This window comes from Dendrobates tinctorius, unplaced genomic scaffold, assembly GCF_039654945.1.
Source record: "Dendrobates tinctorius isolate UK_male_01 unplaced genomic scaffold, ASM3965494v1 ptg000103l, whole genome shotgun sequence".
Classification (NCBI taxonomy): domain Eukaryota; kingdom Metazoa; phylum Chordata; class Amphibia; order Anura; family Dendrobatidae; genus Dendrobates; species Dendrobates tinctorius.
Window position 1 is genome coordinate 2,099,335 of NW_027361771.1, and position 18,223 is coordinate 2,117,557.

At 48.7% G+C, this 18,223-nt stretch overlaps 2 protein-coding genes across 8 annotated transcripts in view; one reads left to right on the forward strand and one right to left on the reverse strand.

The window, feature by feature from the left end:
- Positions 1 to 630: 630 nt before the first annotated feature.
- Positions 631 to 16,091, forward strand: GALK1 (galactokinase 1). 3 transcript variants are annotated; one of them, XM_073587940.1, is made up of 8 exons: positions 631 to 847; positions 5,419 to 5,608; positions 7,382 to 7,501; positions 7,942 to 8,077; positions 9,789 to 9,970; positions 10,047 to 10,197; positions 14,657 to 14,878; positions 15,959 to 16,091. In XM_073587940.1, the coding sequence occupies exons 1-7, from the start codon at positions 704 to 706 to the stop codon at positions 14,838 to 14,840; spliced, it is 1,107 nt and encodes a 368-aa protein (XP_073444041.1). In that variant the 5' UTR covers positions 631 to 703; the 3' UTR covers positions 14,841 to 14,878; positions 15,959 to 16,091. The 3 variants fall into 3 exon arrangements, with proteins under 3 accessions (XP_073444041.1, XP_073444040.1, XP_073444042.1); XM_073587939.1 differs by having other exon boundaries at positions 633 to 847; positions 14,657 to 14,819; XM_073587941.1 differs by lacking the exon at positions 631 to 847 and adding an exon at positions 987 to 1,573 and having other exon boundaries at positions 14,657 to 14,819.
- Positions 14,888 to 18,223, reverse strand: part of ITGB4 (integrin subunit beta 4) — a 91,150-nt gene continuing 87,814 nt past the window's right edge. For all 5 annotated transcript variants that reach the window (XM_073587937.1, XM_073587936.1, XM_073587933.1 and 2 more), the window contains one exon: positions 14,888 to 17,285. In XM_073587937.1, the coding sequence (XP_073444038.1) occupies positions 17,146 to 17,285 (140 nt within the window). In that variant the 3' untranslated portion in view covers positions 14,888 to 17,145. The remainder of the gene's footprint in view (positions 17,286 to 18,223) is intronic.

The following is an 18,223-nucleotide window of genomic DNA, read 5'->3' on the forward strand; positions in this document are numbered from 1 at the left end:
GATAGGGTGCGCCGATCGCAGGCGCCGCTGTGCGCTAGGAGGCGGCGCTACAAGCAAGGGGCGGGCACGCCGGGCAGAGAGGCGGCTCAGGGGCGGAGCTACCCCCGGCCGTGCGTGCGCTTAAAAAGCGCTAATGTGAAACCAGCCTTAAATGGCAGCCCATACCCACTCTGGGGCGGCCAGCAATGCAGGGTCTCCTATCACACCAGCTCTGCAGCCAATCAGGGACTGCGTCACTCTTCCTTCCTTCACACCTCACTGACACGAGAAAGTCCGCAGCAGTTCTTCTGGGAGTCAATTTTGTCTAAAGGAAGTGAGAGTGAAGCATTACCTGGTCAGCTTCAGGGATCACTTGACATAATGTCACTCAAGCCCTGGCGCCAGTTAGGTATGCACAGGCTGCTCTGATATTACATGGCAGAATATAGTACTTGAGGAGTTTTCCAAGTAGTGGACAATCCCTTTAAGCGCGGGAAACTCCTAACCATGTTTTTAGCCCTGTGAACAATCCAGCCCTAGTCAGGGTTGTGTCAGTAGCCACTGTCCCCCCATGTGCCCAGTAGTCAGCTATGAGTATGCTCGGTAAGAAACTGCCACAGGCTCCTGGACACGAGCACAACTTGGCCGCCGCACAGCGTCTGCTGCAGGTCACGTGCTACAAGTGGGAGTGGTCAGCGGACACCCGGATGTGCGCTGTGTAACAATGGCCGCTCCTGAGGATGAAGCCCGGCGGGTGTACGCGGAGACCTTCGGAGGGAATGAGCCACAGGTCGCGGTGTTTGCCCCCGGCAGGGTGAATCTGATCGGGGAGCACACGGACTATAACGGAGGCTTCGTGCTGCCTATGGTGAGAGCTCCGGCACCGTGAGTGCTGGGTCATGTGACCAGTGCGCTGTCACATGACTGCTGCCTCCTATCCCGCAGCCCTATAGGGGGGCGCAGCGTTATCAGCAACGGAGCAGCGGCAAGTCCTGACACAAAGTACGGCACCGGCAATACGTGTGGAGTCCAGGCCCGGATTGGTAATATACCGAACCGGGCAGATTCCCGGTGGGCCGGTGGCTCTGAACTAGGAAATGGGCCGCCGGCCCTTTAAAACCTTTGACTAGGCTCTGTGTGCGCGCTCCCTCTCATCGCATGCGCTGACAAGGGCCGCATCTGCCGGCGTCAGTGCGTGAGCGTGCCCCACGTCCGTGACTGTGCGCCGCTGCTGCCCTCCTCAGTGCAGGCAAGCGGGAGAGCTCGCGCCGCACACTGGACCTTGTCAGAAGTTTGAAAAGGCCGCCGCAGCAGCACGCACAGGACTCCTGCCTCTCTGTCTGATGCTGGAAAGTACCAGCATCAGAGAACAGTGGAGAGAGCCAGCAGCACGCAGGATTAAAGGTAGTACCTGCCTGTGAGTGCTGTGCTTCCAGGGAGAGCTAGGGAAGCAGCTCAAGCCAGCAAGGTGACATCGTCTTCTGCTCTGATCTGCATCGGGGGAGGTGAGGGGACAGAGCTGCTGTGAGCACTAGAACCTGAGGAGCTGCATATGGACATCAGCCACCTCTGCACCACAGAAGAGAGAGTGTGTGTAAGTAATACTTGTGTGTGGTATCTGTAGTATGTAAGTGTGTAATGCTTGTCTGTGCGGTGTGTGTGTGTGTGCGGTATCTGTAGTGTGTGTGCGGTATCTGTAGTGTGTGTGCGGTATCTGTAGTGTGTGTGTGTGTGCGGTATCTGTAGTGTGTGTGCGGTATCTGTAGTGTGTGTGTGTGTGCGGTATCTGTAGTGTGTGTGCGGTATCTGTAGTGTGTGTGTGTGTGCGGTATCTGTAGTGTGTGTGTGGTATCTGTAGTGTGTGTGTGTGCGCGGTATCTGTAGTGTGTGTGTGTGCGCGCAGTATCTGTAGTGTGTGTGTGTGCGGTATCTGTAGTGTGTGTGTGTGCGGTATCTGTAGTGTGTGTGTGCGGTATCTGTAGTGTGTGTGTGTGTGTGTGCGGTATCTGTAGTGTGTGTGTGTGTGTGCGGTATCTGTAGTGTGTGTGTGTGTGTGCGGTATCTGTAGTGTGTGTGTGTGTGTGTGCGGTATCTGTAGTGTGTGTGTGTGTGTGCGGTATCTGTAGTGTGTGTGTGTGCGCAGTATCTGTAGTGTGTGTGCGGTATCTGTAGTGTGTGTGTGTGCGTGGTATCTGTAGTGTGTGTGTGTGCGCGGTATCTGTAGTGTGTGTGTGTGCGCGGTATCTGTAGTGTGTGTGTGTGGTATCTGTAGTGTGTGTGCGGTATCTGTAGTGTGTGTGCGGTATCTGTAGTGTGTGTGCGGTATCTGTAGTGTGTGTGCGGTATCTGTAGTGTGTGTGCGGTATCTGTAGTGTGTGTGTGTGGTATCTGTAGTGTGTGTGTGTGTGTGCGGTATCTGTAGTGTGTGTGGGGTATCTGTAGTGTGTGTGTGCGCTGTAGCTGTAGTGTGTGTGTGCGCTGTAGCTGTAGTGTGTGTGTGTGCGGTAGCTGTAGTGTGTGTGTGTGCGGTATCTGTAGTGTGTGTGTGTGTGCGGTATCTGTAGTGTGTGCGGTATCTGTAGTGTGTGTGGTATCTGTAGTGTGTGTGTGTGTGCGGTATCTGTAGTGTGTGTGTGTGGTATCTGTAGTGTGTGTGTGTGTGCGGTATCTGTAGTGTGTGTGCGGTATCTGTAGTGTGTGTGCGGTATCTGTAGTGTGTGTGTGTGCGGTATCTGTAGTGTGTGTGTGTGTGTGTGTGTGTGTGTGTGTGTGTGGTATCTGTAGTGTGTGTGTGTGTGTGTGCGGTATCTGTAGTGTGTGTGTGTGTGTGTGCGGTATCTGTAGTGTGTGTGTGTGTGTGCGGTATCTGTAGTGTGTGTGTGCGGTATCTGTAGTGTGTGTGTGTGTGCGGTATCTGTAGTGTGTGTGTGTGTGTGTGCGGTATCTGTAGTGTGTGTGTGTGTGTGTGCGGTATCTGTAGTGTGTGTGTGCGGTATCTGTAGTGTGTGTGTGTGCGGTATCTGTAGTGTGTGTGTGTGCGGTATCTGTAGTGTGTGTGTGTGTGCGGTATCTGTAGTGTGTGTGTGTGTGCGGTATCTGTAGTGTGTGTGCGTGTGCGGTATCTGGTGTGTGTGTGTGCGTGTGCGGTATCTGGTGTGTGTGTGTGCGTGTGCGGTATCTGGTGTGTGTGTGTGCGTGTGCGGTATCTGGTGTGTGTGTGTGCGTGTGCGGTATCTGGTGTGTGTGTGTGTGCGTGTGCGGTATCTGTAGTGTGTGTGTGTGTGTGTGTGTGTGCGCGGTATCTGTAGTGTGTGTGTGTGTGTGTGCGGTATCTGTAGTGTGTGTGTGTGTGTGCGGTATCTGTAGTGTGTGTGTGTGTGCGGGTGTGCGGTATCTGTAGTGTGTGCGGGTGTGCGGTATCTGTAGTGTGTGTGTGTGCGGTATCTGTAGTGTGTGTGTGTGCGGTATCTGTAGTGTGTGTGTGTGCGGTATCTGTAGTGTGTGTGTGTGCGGTATCTGTAGTGTGTGTGTGTGCGGTATCTGTAGTGTGTGTGTGTGCGGTATCTGTAGTGTGTGTGTGTGCGGTATCTGTAGTGTGTGTGTGTGCGGTAGCTGTAGTGTGTGTGTGTGCGGTAGCTGTAGTGTGTGTGCGTGTGTGCGGTAGCTGTAGTGTGTGTGTGTGCGGTAGCTGTAGTGTGTGTGTGTGCGGTAGCTGTAGTGTGTGTGTGTGTGTGCGGTATCTGTAGTGTGTGTGTGTGTGTGTGTGTGTGTGCGGTATCTGTAGTGTGTGTGTGTGTGTGCGGTATCTGTAGTGTGCGCGTGTGTGCGGTATCTGTAGTGTGCGCGTGTGTGCGGTATCTGTAGTGTGCGCGTGTGTGCGGTATCTGTAGTGTGCGCGTGTGTGCGGTATCTGTAGTGTGCGCGCGTGCGGTATCTGTAGTGTGCGCGCGTGCGGTATCTGTAGTGTGCGCGCGTGCGGTATCTGTAGTGTGCGCGCGTGCGGTATCTGTAGTGCGCGCGCGGTATCTGTAGTGTGCGCGCGCGCGGTATCTGTAGTGTGCGCGCGCGCGGTATCTGTAGTGTGCGCGCGCGCGGTATCTGTAGTGTGTGTGCGTGTGTGCGCGGTAGCTGTAGTGTGTGTGCGCTGTAGTGTGTGTGTGTGTGTGTGTGTGTGTGTGTGTGCTGTAGCTGTAGTGTGTGTGCGGTATCTGTAGTGTGCGCAGTATCTGTAGTGTGTGTGTGTGTGTGTGTGTGTGTGTGTGTGTGTGTGTGTGTGTGTGTGTGCAGTGAGGACATTCATTGTATGTGGGCTGGTGAATTTTTTTCGTGCCAGGGCTGCTTTTTGGTCCCAGTCCGGCCCTGGTGGAGTCTGTGCTAGTCCACCCATGTAATAATGCATAGCGGCCATGACTGCAGCAATCATTACTGTGGCCTGAGTTTTCTTAAAGGGGCTGTCCAGTAAGAAGAAATGATCTCCTATCCACAGGACAGCACCGGTCTGCAGGCCGGGGAACCTTATCCCAGGGACAAATGGAGCAGCAGGTTGGATGCCCACCGCCTCGCCTTCATTCTCTATGGGGCTGTTGGGGGGGGGGGGGGAGGAGAAACCCAGAAACTTGGTGCTCTGCAGCCCCATAGAGAATGAATGGAGCAATGATCGAGCGTGTTCACCGCAGACCCTGTAATGAGGATAGAAGTGGCCGACTCTGAGCGCAGCAGTCCGCACCGCTCCTGTGGATGGATGATGACGTGACTTCGCCAGACAACCTCTTTAAGACACAGTAACTCCAGAACCATTATTTTGATGGTAATCCTAAGGCCGGGTGCCCACGATCCAGAACTAGCATAGTCACTGAATCATGCGGATTCGCCACGTCCAATAGATTTCTATTGATGTAATTTTTCTTGCGGAGACAAGCGCCTCCATAAGAGAAATTGCCATGCTGCGGTCTGGAAAGACGTGCCGCACGTCCATCTCCATGGGTGATCCGCTTTGGTGGTTGTGCCAGAAGTCAGAATTCTACCAGTTATTATTCCCATAATGTCGTGGTAAAAAGAATATGGACAATTCTGCCATGATAGCCCAAAATAGGCTGGTTCTTAAAGGGTTATTCCTGCCAGACCCTCACTGATCCTGGACATGAAGAGACCGCGTCACTGACTTAACACTGGCCCGTTGTTTTTCTGTGCCTAGTAGTGCCCTATCCATCCACTATACATGTTATGGGGCCCCTACAATATCTAATGACAGATCGGCTTTAAAGTGCTGGCATTTCTGTAACTCGTAATGATTGGGTGGCGGGGAGTCATGTGACAACACAAGGATTCTGGAGGTAATCATTGGAGTGTAGGTGGACAGTAGTGGTGAAAGGGGATTATTATACGGTGGGTGTAACTGGACAGGACATGATACGTGCTGATCACTGTGCTTCTACACAGGCCCTACCTCTCAGAACAGTCATAGTTGGGAGCCCCCGGGATGATGGAAAGATTTGCATTGTTACTACAGCAGAGGGCGCTGATGAGCCGCACAAAGTGATATTTGAGGCTCCAAGTGAGGATCGACCTCTAACTCCTGGAGTTCCAAAATGGGTTAACTATGTCAAAGGGGTTATTCAGCACTACCGAGGTAAGCCAGATAGAGGTCAGAATTACTGCGACAGTGTGATTGAAACCAAAAGACAAGGAAACGATCTTCCGTTTTGCCTCTGTTTTCTGCCATTTCCAATAATGGGGGAGACTTGTTGCCTCGGAATCAGTCAGATGGCTGCTAACAAGCTGCTTCATGTAGCAGATTTGGGCGATGCATGTATTATTGGATGGCCATTCATACGAAAGGCTGCCAACAGAGATGCGCAAAAAGAATCCCATTACCTTGGTCCGGCTGCCTCAGGTGACCAACGTGGACCCCAGACCATGATAGTGGTACTTGTATGCTAAAGTCTGGCTGACCACAGCAACTTCAGTGGTTTGTTGGGGGATCTAGAAAGCTGGATCTTCTGCAGGATCATCACGGTGACTCGCCTGTATTGAAGTTATTGGCTGCCGTAACTGATGAAATAGAATGCATTACACCATTTTTGGATATACTGTATGTCAAGGATTACAACTGAGGCGGCCGTGGAGATCCCACCGCTGCCACCAGTTGTGAAGGATAACAGCCGGGATGGTCGAGCAGATTCCACCACTGAAACCACTTTGTCGCAGATGACACTGGAGAGATCACACAGATCCCACCGCAGTCACCAGTTTGTCAGGGGAGCGCAACTCCGCTGCCTCCAATAAATATACATATATACACACCCTGGTACGTCCACCAACAATCGTTTATAGAGGCCAATTGGACGCCCGTTACAGGTGGCGTATAACTTCAGGGGTGGGGTTTACAGAACAACACGGACAGAATTATTACAATTTAGATGCTGATTCCAAAAAGGTAGGCAGTGCTTTAAAAAAAAAAATATACAGAGATGATACAAAACGGGAACAAGACAATACTGTGTGTATAATTACATGTAGTGAAAAGGAATAACGAAATAAAAGTCCTAAACCTGTATGTCAGAGCTTAGTGGAGGGAAGTACTCCTTAGGAGAACGGACAGAACTCACCACAAGCTATACCTTTTCAGGACGGACTAATGACCAAACCAAATTTCTTTTTATTAGATCAGAATTACACCCACGTAACCCTCTCCTTGGTGATCTCATGTGGGGGCTGGTTGTGGGATGTGCTTGGTCTGTTAGAATTTTTTTTTATAACCCCAGCTTACAGGATATCCCCCCCCCCCCCCGGAGGTCCCAGTCGGTAGATATTGTCGTCATGTTTCTAATATCACGATTTTACCTTTATATAGAGACAAAACATGGCCTGGATAGTAGCATCCAATGGACCATTATTAAGTTGGAGGGGTTAGAATGACCTTACAGAGATGTGAGTGAATGCTTTGTTTGTCCCCTTGCCATGATGCTGAAAATATATCTCCCTTAAATATCAGATCTATGCAGACCTCAATATTCATCACCGACCAGTGGTTCCAAAGTGTCTCAGAACAATTCTTTGATAAGAGGAAACTCATTGATTTAGAAACGGACTTCCCTGCCTCTGCATAAACAAATCTTAGCCTTGGTGTCTTCTTCCCAGCTGTAATTACCTGTTAATAGCAGAAGGTCCCTACTTGAATGGAGATGGAAATGTCAGCTTGCTTACTTTCCTGTTAAAAATATTTTTGCTCTTTCCCAGCCACAATCAATCCCATATGTTCAATGTGCGGGTGACATGTCGCCTCTCTGGAGATGTCTTAATGGGTTTATTTTTTTTTCTCTATGACACTATTTCTGACTACTTCTGTGCCAGAATACATTTACTACAGGTATGTCGATGAGATTTCTCTTTGTTTTCTCAGCTGGCCCCATTCCTGGATTTAATGCAGTGATTGCCAGCAGTGTCCCGTTGGGCGGAGGTCTGTCCAGCTCTGCGTCTCTAGAAGTTGCTTCCTATTCCTTCTTGCAACAGCTGTGCCAAGGTTAGAACATCCATGTTGTGTACATAAAGGCTGCATTCACATGTTGCAGCCTCCACTGTGTGAGAAACTTGCAACGTGACGTATGTTTCCACTATACCGCCATAAGAACTGTATGTGAGCGTCCGTTCCGGTGTTTGTCACACTCATTGCAGAACCTGAAGCCCACAGAAATGCAATATTTGTGTAATAAATACCAAAATTGTCCTTAAATTAGTAGCACATAATTGGGGTTACTAAGTAGAAAGGGTAACAAGTCAATATATACCTTGTCAGAGAATTGCTGTCACACGGCACATTTCGCAGTGTAGCCCGAGTGTAAAGATTACTGTAGGATCTGACTGTCTCTTTGGCATTAGGGTCATGTCACATGGATGCCTTTCACACTTTTTAGTCTTACATTTTTCTACCCCAATCGTTCCTGGTTTGTGTTGTGTGCTCAGATGATGGCGATCTTGTTCAGAAGGCGCTGGCCTGTCAGAAAGCTGAACATACGTTTCCTGGCGTGCCTTGTGGGATCATGGACCAGTTTATATCTGTCATGGGAGAAGATGGCCACGCTCTGCTCATTGACTGCAGGTTAGTTCCTGGCTTTATACAAACCTCTATTATGCTAGTTTCAAACTGTAATGTGTTGTTCTTTATGTATGTTCATTGTCAGAATATTACCACATCTGCTATGTTGTTTCAATTTGTCTTATCAAAATTAGAAAAACAAAAATAAAGGCATTGCTTGAATCCATGTATGACAGAAAATCCTATTGACTATAATGAGATCTGTCAGATTTTTGTCAGGGCGGCCATTATTTTGCCAGACAAAAATGCAGAGCGTTCTGTGCTACCTTTCTCTGGCAATTTTGTTGGTGTTTGCAAAGTATCTCAGTAGAGCAATCAATGCAGATGAGAACATAAAGGCAAGAGTATAAGGAAAACCTCTACCTCTTTATCAGTGGCCCTGGTTACTGTTAGGTTGGGGCTGCACGGTTCCCCAGCCTAAGGGTCCCATTTCACATAGCGACGCACCAGCGATCCCGACAATACGACCTGGTAAGGATCGCTGGTGCGTCGCTACATGGTCGCTAGTAAGCTGCCAAACAGGCAGATCTCTTCAACGACGCTCCAGCGATCCTGACAACGATACGACCTGGTAAGGATCGCTGGTGCGTTGTCACACAGCAGCTATTCTGAACGATTCCAGCCTGCATCCCTGAGTTCTGCGTAACGAGGTCGCTCATCGGCGTCAAACACAGCGATGCGCGCTGGCCAGCAGGATGCTGACGATGAAAAAATGGTCAAGGACATTCGAGCACGATCAGCGATATCCAGCAGGGGGGCCGGTCGCCGCTGCGTGTCACATGTGGCGAGATCGCTGTTGCATCACAAATTGGTGACGCATCAGCGATCTCGCTAGCAATTGTGAGACGGGGCCTTAACAGTACATGGCTGCCATCAATTTCTATTGATGCCTTCACTACAGTATACAAACATTAACACTGATTGCTTGGGACTTGTGCATTGTACCGCATATCATTGTATGTTCCTGTACGGTGATATGACCCTATAATCGTGCAGAGTAAATCTAAATCCCTTTTGTTGTAATCTTACACTGTAAATGGCTATTATACTATGTACTATTATACTTCAGTGTGACTACACTTTACTTCCTTTGTTGTGACTGTGATGTTAGATCTGTGCAGTTATAATTCTTTCTTGTTATTTTTTTGTATACTTAGTATCCTTCAATTAAAAAAAATCCCTAAAGGCCCCGTCACACACAGCGATCTCACTAGCGAGATCGCTGATTTTGTGACGCCACAGCGACCGGCCCCCCTGCCGGGTATCGCTGATCGCGCTCGATCGGCCTGGGCCATTTTTTCATCGTTGCTCTCCCGCTGGCCAGCGCGCATCGCTGCATGTGGCAGCGAGAGATCAGCGAGGCTCCCAGCGCTCTAAGCAGGCACTGGGAGCTGGTCTCTAAGGTAAATATAGGGTTACTAAGCGGCGCGCGTCACTTAGTTACCCGATGTGTACCTGCAGCTCCCGGCGCAAGCACACAGGTTTCTAATGTACACATCAGGTAAAAAAAAGTGACGCGCGCCGCTTAGTAACTCAATATTTACCTTAGATACCAGCGTCTTCGCTGGTGCTGATCGCTGGTGAAGCTGCCTGTTTGGCAGCTCACCAGCGATCATGTAGCGATGCACCAGCGATCACGACAAGGTCGTATCGTTGTCGGGATCGCTGGTGCATCTTTTTGTGACGGGGCCTTTACTGTCCCTCTATTTTTCAGGTCTTTGGAAGTAAAACTGCTTCCTCTGACAGATCCCAAGTTGTCTGTTCTCATCACAAACTCTAATGTACGCCACGAACTAACAGGCAGCGAGTACCCTACACGCAGGAAGCAGTGCGAGGAGGCGGCAAAGGCTCTTGGAAAAGAAAGTTTGAGGGATGCCACCATGGAAGATCTGAAAGGTAAGTGGGTTGATGGAGAGCCGAGGAAAGAAAACTCACCCTGTTGATGTTTATATCCTATAATGTATTGTTTTAGCCAACAAGGACAGTCTTAGTGAGGTCTGCTTCAGGCGAGCTCGCCATGTCATCACCGAAATAGAGCGCACAACTAAGGCGGCCGAAGCTTTAGAGAACGGTGATTACCAATTGTTCGGTAAATTAATGGTGGCGAGTCACAACTCGTTGAGGTAAGACGCAATGAAGGTGAATGTTTAGCTATGAATTTATTATTGCAATTCCATACTTGTTATTGTTGCAGCACAATTTTGGAGTATTGAACTCTACCCTAAGTGCCATTAAAAAGCCATATACTAGTAATTCTGAGACTCTTCATTGGAAGACACAGGAGTCGTTGCTCGTATAACGTATTATCTGAGCATCTTTGGCGTGCTCGAATATGTTTGAGTCTCTGCGGCTGCATGACTCTGCGACTTAGACAGTATCAACACGTGGGGATTACCGGTTTGTTAGGCAATCCTTGCATGTGTTGCAGCTGTCTAACAGCCACAAAACATGCAGCCGCAGAGACTCAAACATATTATTCGAGCACACCGAAGATACTCTATTATCTGCGCACGTTCGCTCATCACTCTTGGTTATATGCTGCTACGTGGTGGCTGACGCTAACATTACATGTTAGAAAAAAAGCTGACTGCTCCTCAACAGGCTACACCTGGGCAGCCGACACCCAGCTCTTCAGCTTGGCTTAGTGTCACATTGAAGACCGACTTGAGTCTCAGACCTGTCTTTACCTTGAATAGGTTAGTTTAGGAAGTAACCTCTCCACTTTTTTCCTCTTAGCAATCTATTCCATCTGGAGAAGCGCCAGATGATGGGTGTTTTAAGTGGTGGTGACTTTTCTCATCCTCCTGTTTTTGCACTAACTGAATAGTCAGATGTCGGCTGCCTAGGTGTACCTTGTTGGGGGAGAGTCGGCTTCTTTTCTAAGATACATTGTAGGGTCAGCTTTTACAGTAGGTGGAAGGATATAGTGCATACTACTTGTGGCATCCAGTGAAGGCTATGAGAAAGAGATTATATGGTAAGTACCCTAATATCTTGATGTACTGAAAACTCTAGATCAGGGGTCCCCAACCGCCGGTCCGCGGCCCAGCACCGGGCCGCTGTAGTGCCCTTGCCGGTCCGCGGACACAAGGGGAGCCAGGGGCGGTCAGTGGCGTAGCGGGGACTGGGGCGGCACGCAGCAGTTCTTAGCGGCGGCCAGGGAGCGATCCAAGCAGCTCCGCTGCCTGCAAGAGGGAATAGCAGGAGCGGAGCTGCAAGGACCCGTCCAGCTTCCTGCCCGCCGCCCGCGCTTCCTGTCTGATTGACACAGAGAGGAGCGCGCCGCTGCTGTGTCAGAGCGAGGAAGCGCGGGCGGCGGGCAGGTGAGAGGAGAGAGGTGGTGTCTGTGTGTGTATGTATAATGTGTCTGTGTGTGTGTATGTATAATGTGTCTGTGTGTGTGTATGTATAATGTGTCTGTGTGTGTGTATGTATAATGTGTGTGTATGTATGTCTGTGTGTGTGTGTGTGTGTGTGTGCGTTGGTCTGTGTTTGTGTAGCCTGGCCCTGGAGGAGATGGGGACATGAGGAGAAGGCCATGAGGGGAGTGATGGGGAGAGGGGAGTGATGGGGAGACAGCAGTGATGGGGTGAAGGCAATGATGGGGAGACAGCAGTGATGGGGTGAAGGCAATGATGGGGAGACAGCAGTGATGGGGTGAAGGCAATGATGAAGAGATGGCAGTGATGGGGTGAAGGCAGTGATGGGGTGAAGGCAATGATGGGGAGAGGGGAGTGATGGGGAGAAGGCAGTGATGGGGACACAGCAGTGATGGGGTGAAGGCAATGATGAAGAGATGGCAGTGATGGGGTGAAGGCAATGATGGGGAGACAGCAGTGATGGGGTGAAGGCAATGATGAAGAGATGGCAGTGATGGGGTGAAGGCAATGATGGGGAGAGGGGAGTGATGGGGAGACAGCAGTGATGGGGAGACAGCAGTGATGGGGTGAAGGCAATGATGGGGTGAAGGCAATGATGGGGTGAAGGCAGTGATGGGGAGAAGGCAGTGATGGGGAGAGGGGAGTGATGGGGTGAAGGCAATGATGGGGAGAGGGGAGTGATGGGGTGAAGGCAATGATGGGGAGACAGCAGTGATGGGGTGAAGGCAATGATGGGGAGACAGCAGTGATGGGGTGAAGGCAATGATGGGGAGACAGCAGTGATGGGGTGAAGGCAATGATGGGGAGAAGGGAGTGATGGGGTGAAGGCAATGATGGGGAGACAGCAGTGATGGGGTGAAGGCAATGATGGGGAGAGGGGAGTGATGGGGTGAAGGCAATGATGGGGTGAAGGCAATGATGGGGATAGGGGAGTGATGGGGTGAAGGCAATGATGGGGAGACAGCAGTGATGGGGTGAAGGCAATGATGGGGAGAGGGGAGTGATGGGGTGAAGGCAATGATGGGGAGAAGGGAGTGATGGGGTGAAGGCAATGATGGGGAGAAGGGAGTGATGGGGTGAAGGCAATGATGGGGAGAAGGGAGTGATGGGGTGAAGGCAATGATGGGGAGAAGGGAGTGATGGGGAGAGGGGAGTGATGGGGTGAAGGCAATGATGGGGAGAAGGGAGTGATGGGGTGAAGGCAATGATGGGGAGAAGGGAGTGATGGGGTGAAGGCAATGATGGAGAGATGGCAGTGATGGGGTGAAGGCAATGATGGGGAGAAGGGAGTGATGGGGTGAAGGCAATGATGGAGAGATGGCAGTGATGGGGTGAAGGCAATGATGGGGAGAAGGGAGTGATGGGGTGAAGGCAATGATGGAGAGATGGCAGTGATGGGGTGAAGGCAATGATGGGGAGAAGGGAGTGATGGGGTGAAGGCAATGATGGGGAGAAGGGGGTGAAGGCAATGATGGGGAGAAGGGGGTGAAGGCAATGATGGAGAGATGGCAGTGATGGGGTGAAGGCAATGATGGGGAGAAGGGAGTGATGGGGTGAAGGCAATGATGGGGAGAAGGGAGTGATGGGGTCAAGGCAATGATGGGGAGAAGGGAGTGATGGGGTGAAGGCAATGATGGGGAGAAGGGGGTGATGGAGCACTTATTCAAAACCTATGGTGAGTTGAGTCACATTATAAATGTTATTTAATTATAAGTATGCACTGCTACACTACAACCGTGTCCATAGCCCCGCCCCCTTATGACCAAAGCCCCACCCCTGCCACACCTCCATCCCCGCCCTGCCGGGCCATGGAAGAATGGTCTTGCTTGAAACCGGTCCCTGGTGCAAAAAAGGTTGGGGACCACTGCTCTAGATGGATCCTGTGCAAAGTTAAAATTAGACACTTAAAGTGGTTTTGTAAATTTGGAAAAATCTGTCTCATAGCTGCAGTTGGTTAAAGAAAACAAAAACGAATTGTACTTTATTTACCCTCCCAGGGTCCAGCACTGAGTCCTCTGCTCAGTATAATGCAACACTACTGCTACTCATAATACTATTGATTGTCAGTCACTTCTGGCACAGCCAGATGTCTTCTGTGTAAGGCTAGTTTTATGGCCGAGGTGCAAGGGGCTGCGGACTTCCTCCGTGAAGCTCCGCCCCCTGCCGCACCGCCTCTGTCGGCATGCGGCCTGCGTACTCTATCTTTAGCATTGGGTACGCAGACCGTGCCGATGAATGCAGATGGCTCTGCATGTGTCTTGACAGAGCGGCAAGCGCACCAAAATGCTGAGTTTGGTACAGGCTGCCGCACCGTCAAAACGACGCATGCGGAGGCATCTGCATTCATCGGCACGGCCTGCGTACCCAATGCTAAAGATAGAGTACGCAGGCCACATGCCGACAGAGGCGCGGCAGGGGGCGGAGCTTCACAGAGTAAGTCCGCAGCCCTCCGCACCTCGGCCATATGCTAGTATGAAACTAGCCTAACACACCTGGCAGGTTAAGGCCCAGATCCTGGTTATATTGAGGGATGTATCAGAACAAAATGTTCTTGTTTTTAATGTCCCCAAGCTATTTTGTCCTAATACTAGCCCTATGTAAATTGATCCTACACAGCTGTATAACTTGACTGACGTATCAATTAGGATGCTTTCACATTGCGCTTTTGTCCACGTTCATTGGTCCTTCGGAGCATGCATCCAAATATACAACACACACACGCAAAACGAGCCATAGACTTTAATGGTGGAGACAGTGAACGTGCGCTCTACCGTGCATCTTTTCTGGGCATATATACGCATACTGGAGATGGGACAGGTGTCTGACTCAATTAAGCATATACGCCTGAAGACGGTGCACTTTCACTCTGTCGTCTCATATGTCCGAATCCCGTTTTGCGCTGGATGTGTATGTAAGCTCCAATGAGACCAATAAACATGGACAAAAGTGCAATGTGAAGCACTCTTAGAGATGTCAAATGTTTCCAAAACTGCAAGTATTTATCAAGTCCTACCACCACGTGGTCAATATGGAAAGTGGCGCTGTATTTTTTTATTTTGTATTGGTACACCAGCCATGATAATGTGATTTTTACCACTACTTCTTGTCTTCTGTTTAGCTTCCGATGAGTCCTTAACCCTGATGTGGCTGTTGGGTCTCTCAAGTCACTTAAGGACTTTTTTTTTTTTTCCCGTATTTGCAGGGATGATTATGAGGTCAGTTGTCCAGAACTAGATGAGTTGGTTTCAGTAGCGGTAGAAATTCCGGGTGTTTACGGCAGCCGCATGACAGGTGGAGGCTTTGGAGGTTGTACAGTGACCTTATTGGAGACTTCTGTCGCCGAAAGGACCAAACAACAAATTAAGGTGACTGACAAAGACGTATAGGCCTACTTCCCAAGGGTTAAGTAACAATGCAGGAATCGGTAAGAGAATTGTATGAAAATGCTTTTATTATTACAAAAGTTACACCTGCTTTAAAGATGGCAACAGTTTGTAAACAGGCGGCGTGCACTAACTGTGGACAACTGTCTCAATATATATAAAATATGTACACCAGTGGCCCTAAACATTCTTACAGATAATTTGCATTATTATGAAAGTGCATCATCCAATTGTAAGCATTGTCCTTTTTATTGAGCAATGTTGGTTTTGTGTGTAAGTTACAGCCCTCTGTCACCTGCTCACTAGTCTACGGGTTCACTCCCACAAGTGCAAACAAATCTGATGAGTACAATCCGATAAAAATTCAGATAGCACTCGGACCAATGTTATACCATGGAGCAGTGCAGATCTGCAATTTGTTTAATTTTTTTTTCGCCTTCCGATTTCGCATGAGAAAACAATGGCAGCATGCTGTGAGTGCATCTGCTGATCTTCTGGCACTCGCCCGTTCAAGTCTATGGGTGCGAGTGAAAAATCGGACTGCACTCGATGTCCTCGCACAGTCACTGGAGAAATTTTATTCTCCATCTTCCACACACCTGTGCTGCGATTCTCTCATATGAAAGAATCAGATCACACTAAGGTGACACTCGGATAAAACTGTGACAGAGTTTGATCCGAGGGTCATTGGCATATAGGCCCGATTTTCAGGCATGAGAGAATATTCGCTTTTGTGACCCCGGCCTAATAGCCATTCCTATGTGCCGTGCATTGCTTCCATTCTCTCTCACATCCGGTAGATTTGCAGTGCTTACAGTACTTTGCTTTAGCAATTGACATATTACCTTCAATTAAATACCAAACGTGGTATCTCTGCGCTAAAGGGTTGGGACCTTGACAGCTTGTCTGCACAAAACCAAGGTAAACCGTATTATTTCCACCACAGTCATACTTCCATAGGAGAATGCGATGGTATAGAAGTAATGTCTTATGACGTCTATATACTGTACCATTGCCTTTGTGCAGACATGACCAGAAGTAACTGATGTTTTCGGGTACATCCTCTCAAAGTTGTGAAAACGCCTACTGTACATGACATTGTAACATCTATTTTTCTGTAGGAGAAATTTCGAGGATCGCCATCATTTTACAACACCAAGCCATCGGCGGGATCTGGGGTCTTGTCACATTAACCTTCCATTGTAAATATGATTTGCCATTTGGGAAATAAAGTGATCAGGTGTCTATCTCAAATTTGATTTGTTGGTTATCTTTTCTTCCATTAATGCAGTTAGGTTGGGATTTGCCACTAGCAGCCTCCTATCAGGTATTACTCTACTAGTTTTGATAAATTCGTGTAAATCAGGAATCTCTTTGGTTTCACTGACTAATGCTTCTTATTGTAGTCACCAGAAATGTCAGGACTCTTCAGTAAAGCTGTAGTTACCAAACAGCGCCTGGATTTCTGGAATAGCTTCTGTTCGCTTATAATATATATTTCCTTAAAGGGAATCGGTCAGCAGGTTTTTGCAATGTAATCTGACCGCACCATGATGTAGGGACTGAGACCCTGATTCCAGCAATGTATCACTTAGTTCACTGGCTGCAACAGTTTTCTCTGCAGCAGATATAGTAGAGCCCAGTTGTTAGGTCCATTGGTTGGACTAGAATGCACGGGGCCAGTTGCCCTGTAGTGATCTAACACTGATTGTATTGAAACCGCAAACCACAACCCAGTAAGTGACACATGATTTTAATCACGGTCTTGGCTCCTACATCATAGTACTCACAGATTATAACGCAAAAACCTGCTGACAAATTCCCTTTAATTGTCTATATCAACACCAAGTACCAGACACCAACACAAAACCCTTATGTCGCAATTACAATTTCAGCAAGATCCCTCCTCAATATCCTTAAGTGTATATCCCTTTCTGACATATATATATATATATTTTTTTTTTTTAAACGTTATTTACAAAGCATCAAAAGTTTAAATAAAGTTTGATTTAAAGCATGCAGTGAAATGGAGGATGCTGGGATAGTACTGTCAGCGCTATCTCTTCCCTCAAAGCATTGCAACCATTGAGCATTACATTGAAAAGCTTGCTGCGGACAGTGAAGAATTCTCCCATTTGGTACCTTGTGTAGCACCTACGTCAATATTGCGGTCATATCCCCGTCCTTCGCTGTACGGTCTTGTTTGCAAGAGACTATGTGAAGCGCAAATGAGTCTCCTGCAGCACCGGGATGGGAATGTGTCACTGAGGCACCTAGGAGGTTACATAGTCCAGGGCAGTCGTGAATATTAGGCATTGTAGAACTGGCGCTCCGCCTGCCTGCTGAGCGATCCTCCGGAAGCCATTGTTCGTGTCACGTACTCTTTGGTGATTTGCTGAGTAACTGTGCCGGAGCTTTCCATCCGGTGTGAAGTAACAGACATGCCATCTGTTAACAGAAAAACAAGAAAAGACCATGTCAGCCTTAAGTAATAAAAACACACAAAAACAAAGATTTTGTACAGTTGTAAAAAAGTCCACTAACTTTATCCGTGCACAAAAGGAAAAAGAAATATCCCTATTAGAGGTTTAAAAAGAAAAAAAAAAGGCATATGACAGATTGATGTTTACAGACTTTGGAGATATGCACACTGTTCCTAATGGGACAAGGTCGTAGCTACACAACTGTTTCAATTCACTTGAAGGGGTTGTCATCTATGCACAGGACAAGGGATTACTTTTTAGATTTCTGGGACCCCCAACGATCACCAGAATGGGGCACTTATCCCAATTTGGTTACAGCAGCAGTTTCCATTCTCGACTACCACTCCATTCATTCTTTAAGGGATCTGTCCGAGTTCTGCACTCTGCTGTTTCCGGCAGCCCCCACATGGAATCGGTTGAGCATGGGCATAAAGGTGTCCCCACCAATTGAAGTGCTATAACCTAAACTGTGGATAGGTGATTAAGGAGCACGGGTGGCTCAGTGGTTAGCACTGCAGCCTTGCAGCGCTGGGGTCCTGGGTTCAAATCCCACCAAGGACAACATCTGCAAGGAGTTTGTATGTTCTCCCCGTGTTTGCGTGGGTTTCCTCCGGGTACTCCGGTTTCCTCCCACATTCCAAAGACATACTGATAGGGAATTTAGATTGTGAGCCCCATCGGGGACAGGGACAATAGGGTTTGTAAAGCGCTGTGGAAGTACTGGCGCTATATAAATGAGGAAAATAAATAAAGGGGTTGTCTGGTTCCTTTAAGTTTAGGGTCTTCCTTAATAAAAGTCTATAGTTTGTGTTTAAGGAAGAGTTGTTCTGATGTCTATTAAACCCAGGTTGATCCACCAGACTGCCGGATGGTTCGGTGATTACTCTTGAGAACGTGGTTGTA

Bases quoted from the DNA above. Each gene is read 5' to 3' on its own strand.
- GALK1 (XM_073587939.1), top strand. From the start codon at position 704: ATGGCCGCTCCTGAGGATGAAGCCCGGCGGGTGTACGCGGAGACCTTC. The intron at 9,971-10,046 runs GTAAGTGGGTTG...GTATTGTTTTAG, and splicing joins CACCATGGAAGATCTGAAAG to CCAACAAGGACAGTCTTAGT. The intron at 10,198-14,656 runs GTAAGACGCAAT...CCGTATTTGCAG, and splicing joins GCGAGTCACAACTCGTTGAG to GGATGATTATGAGGTCAGTT.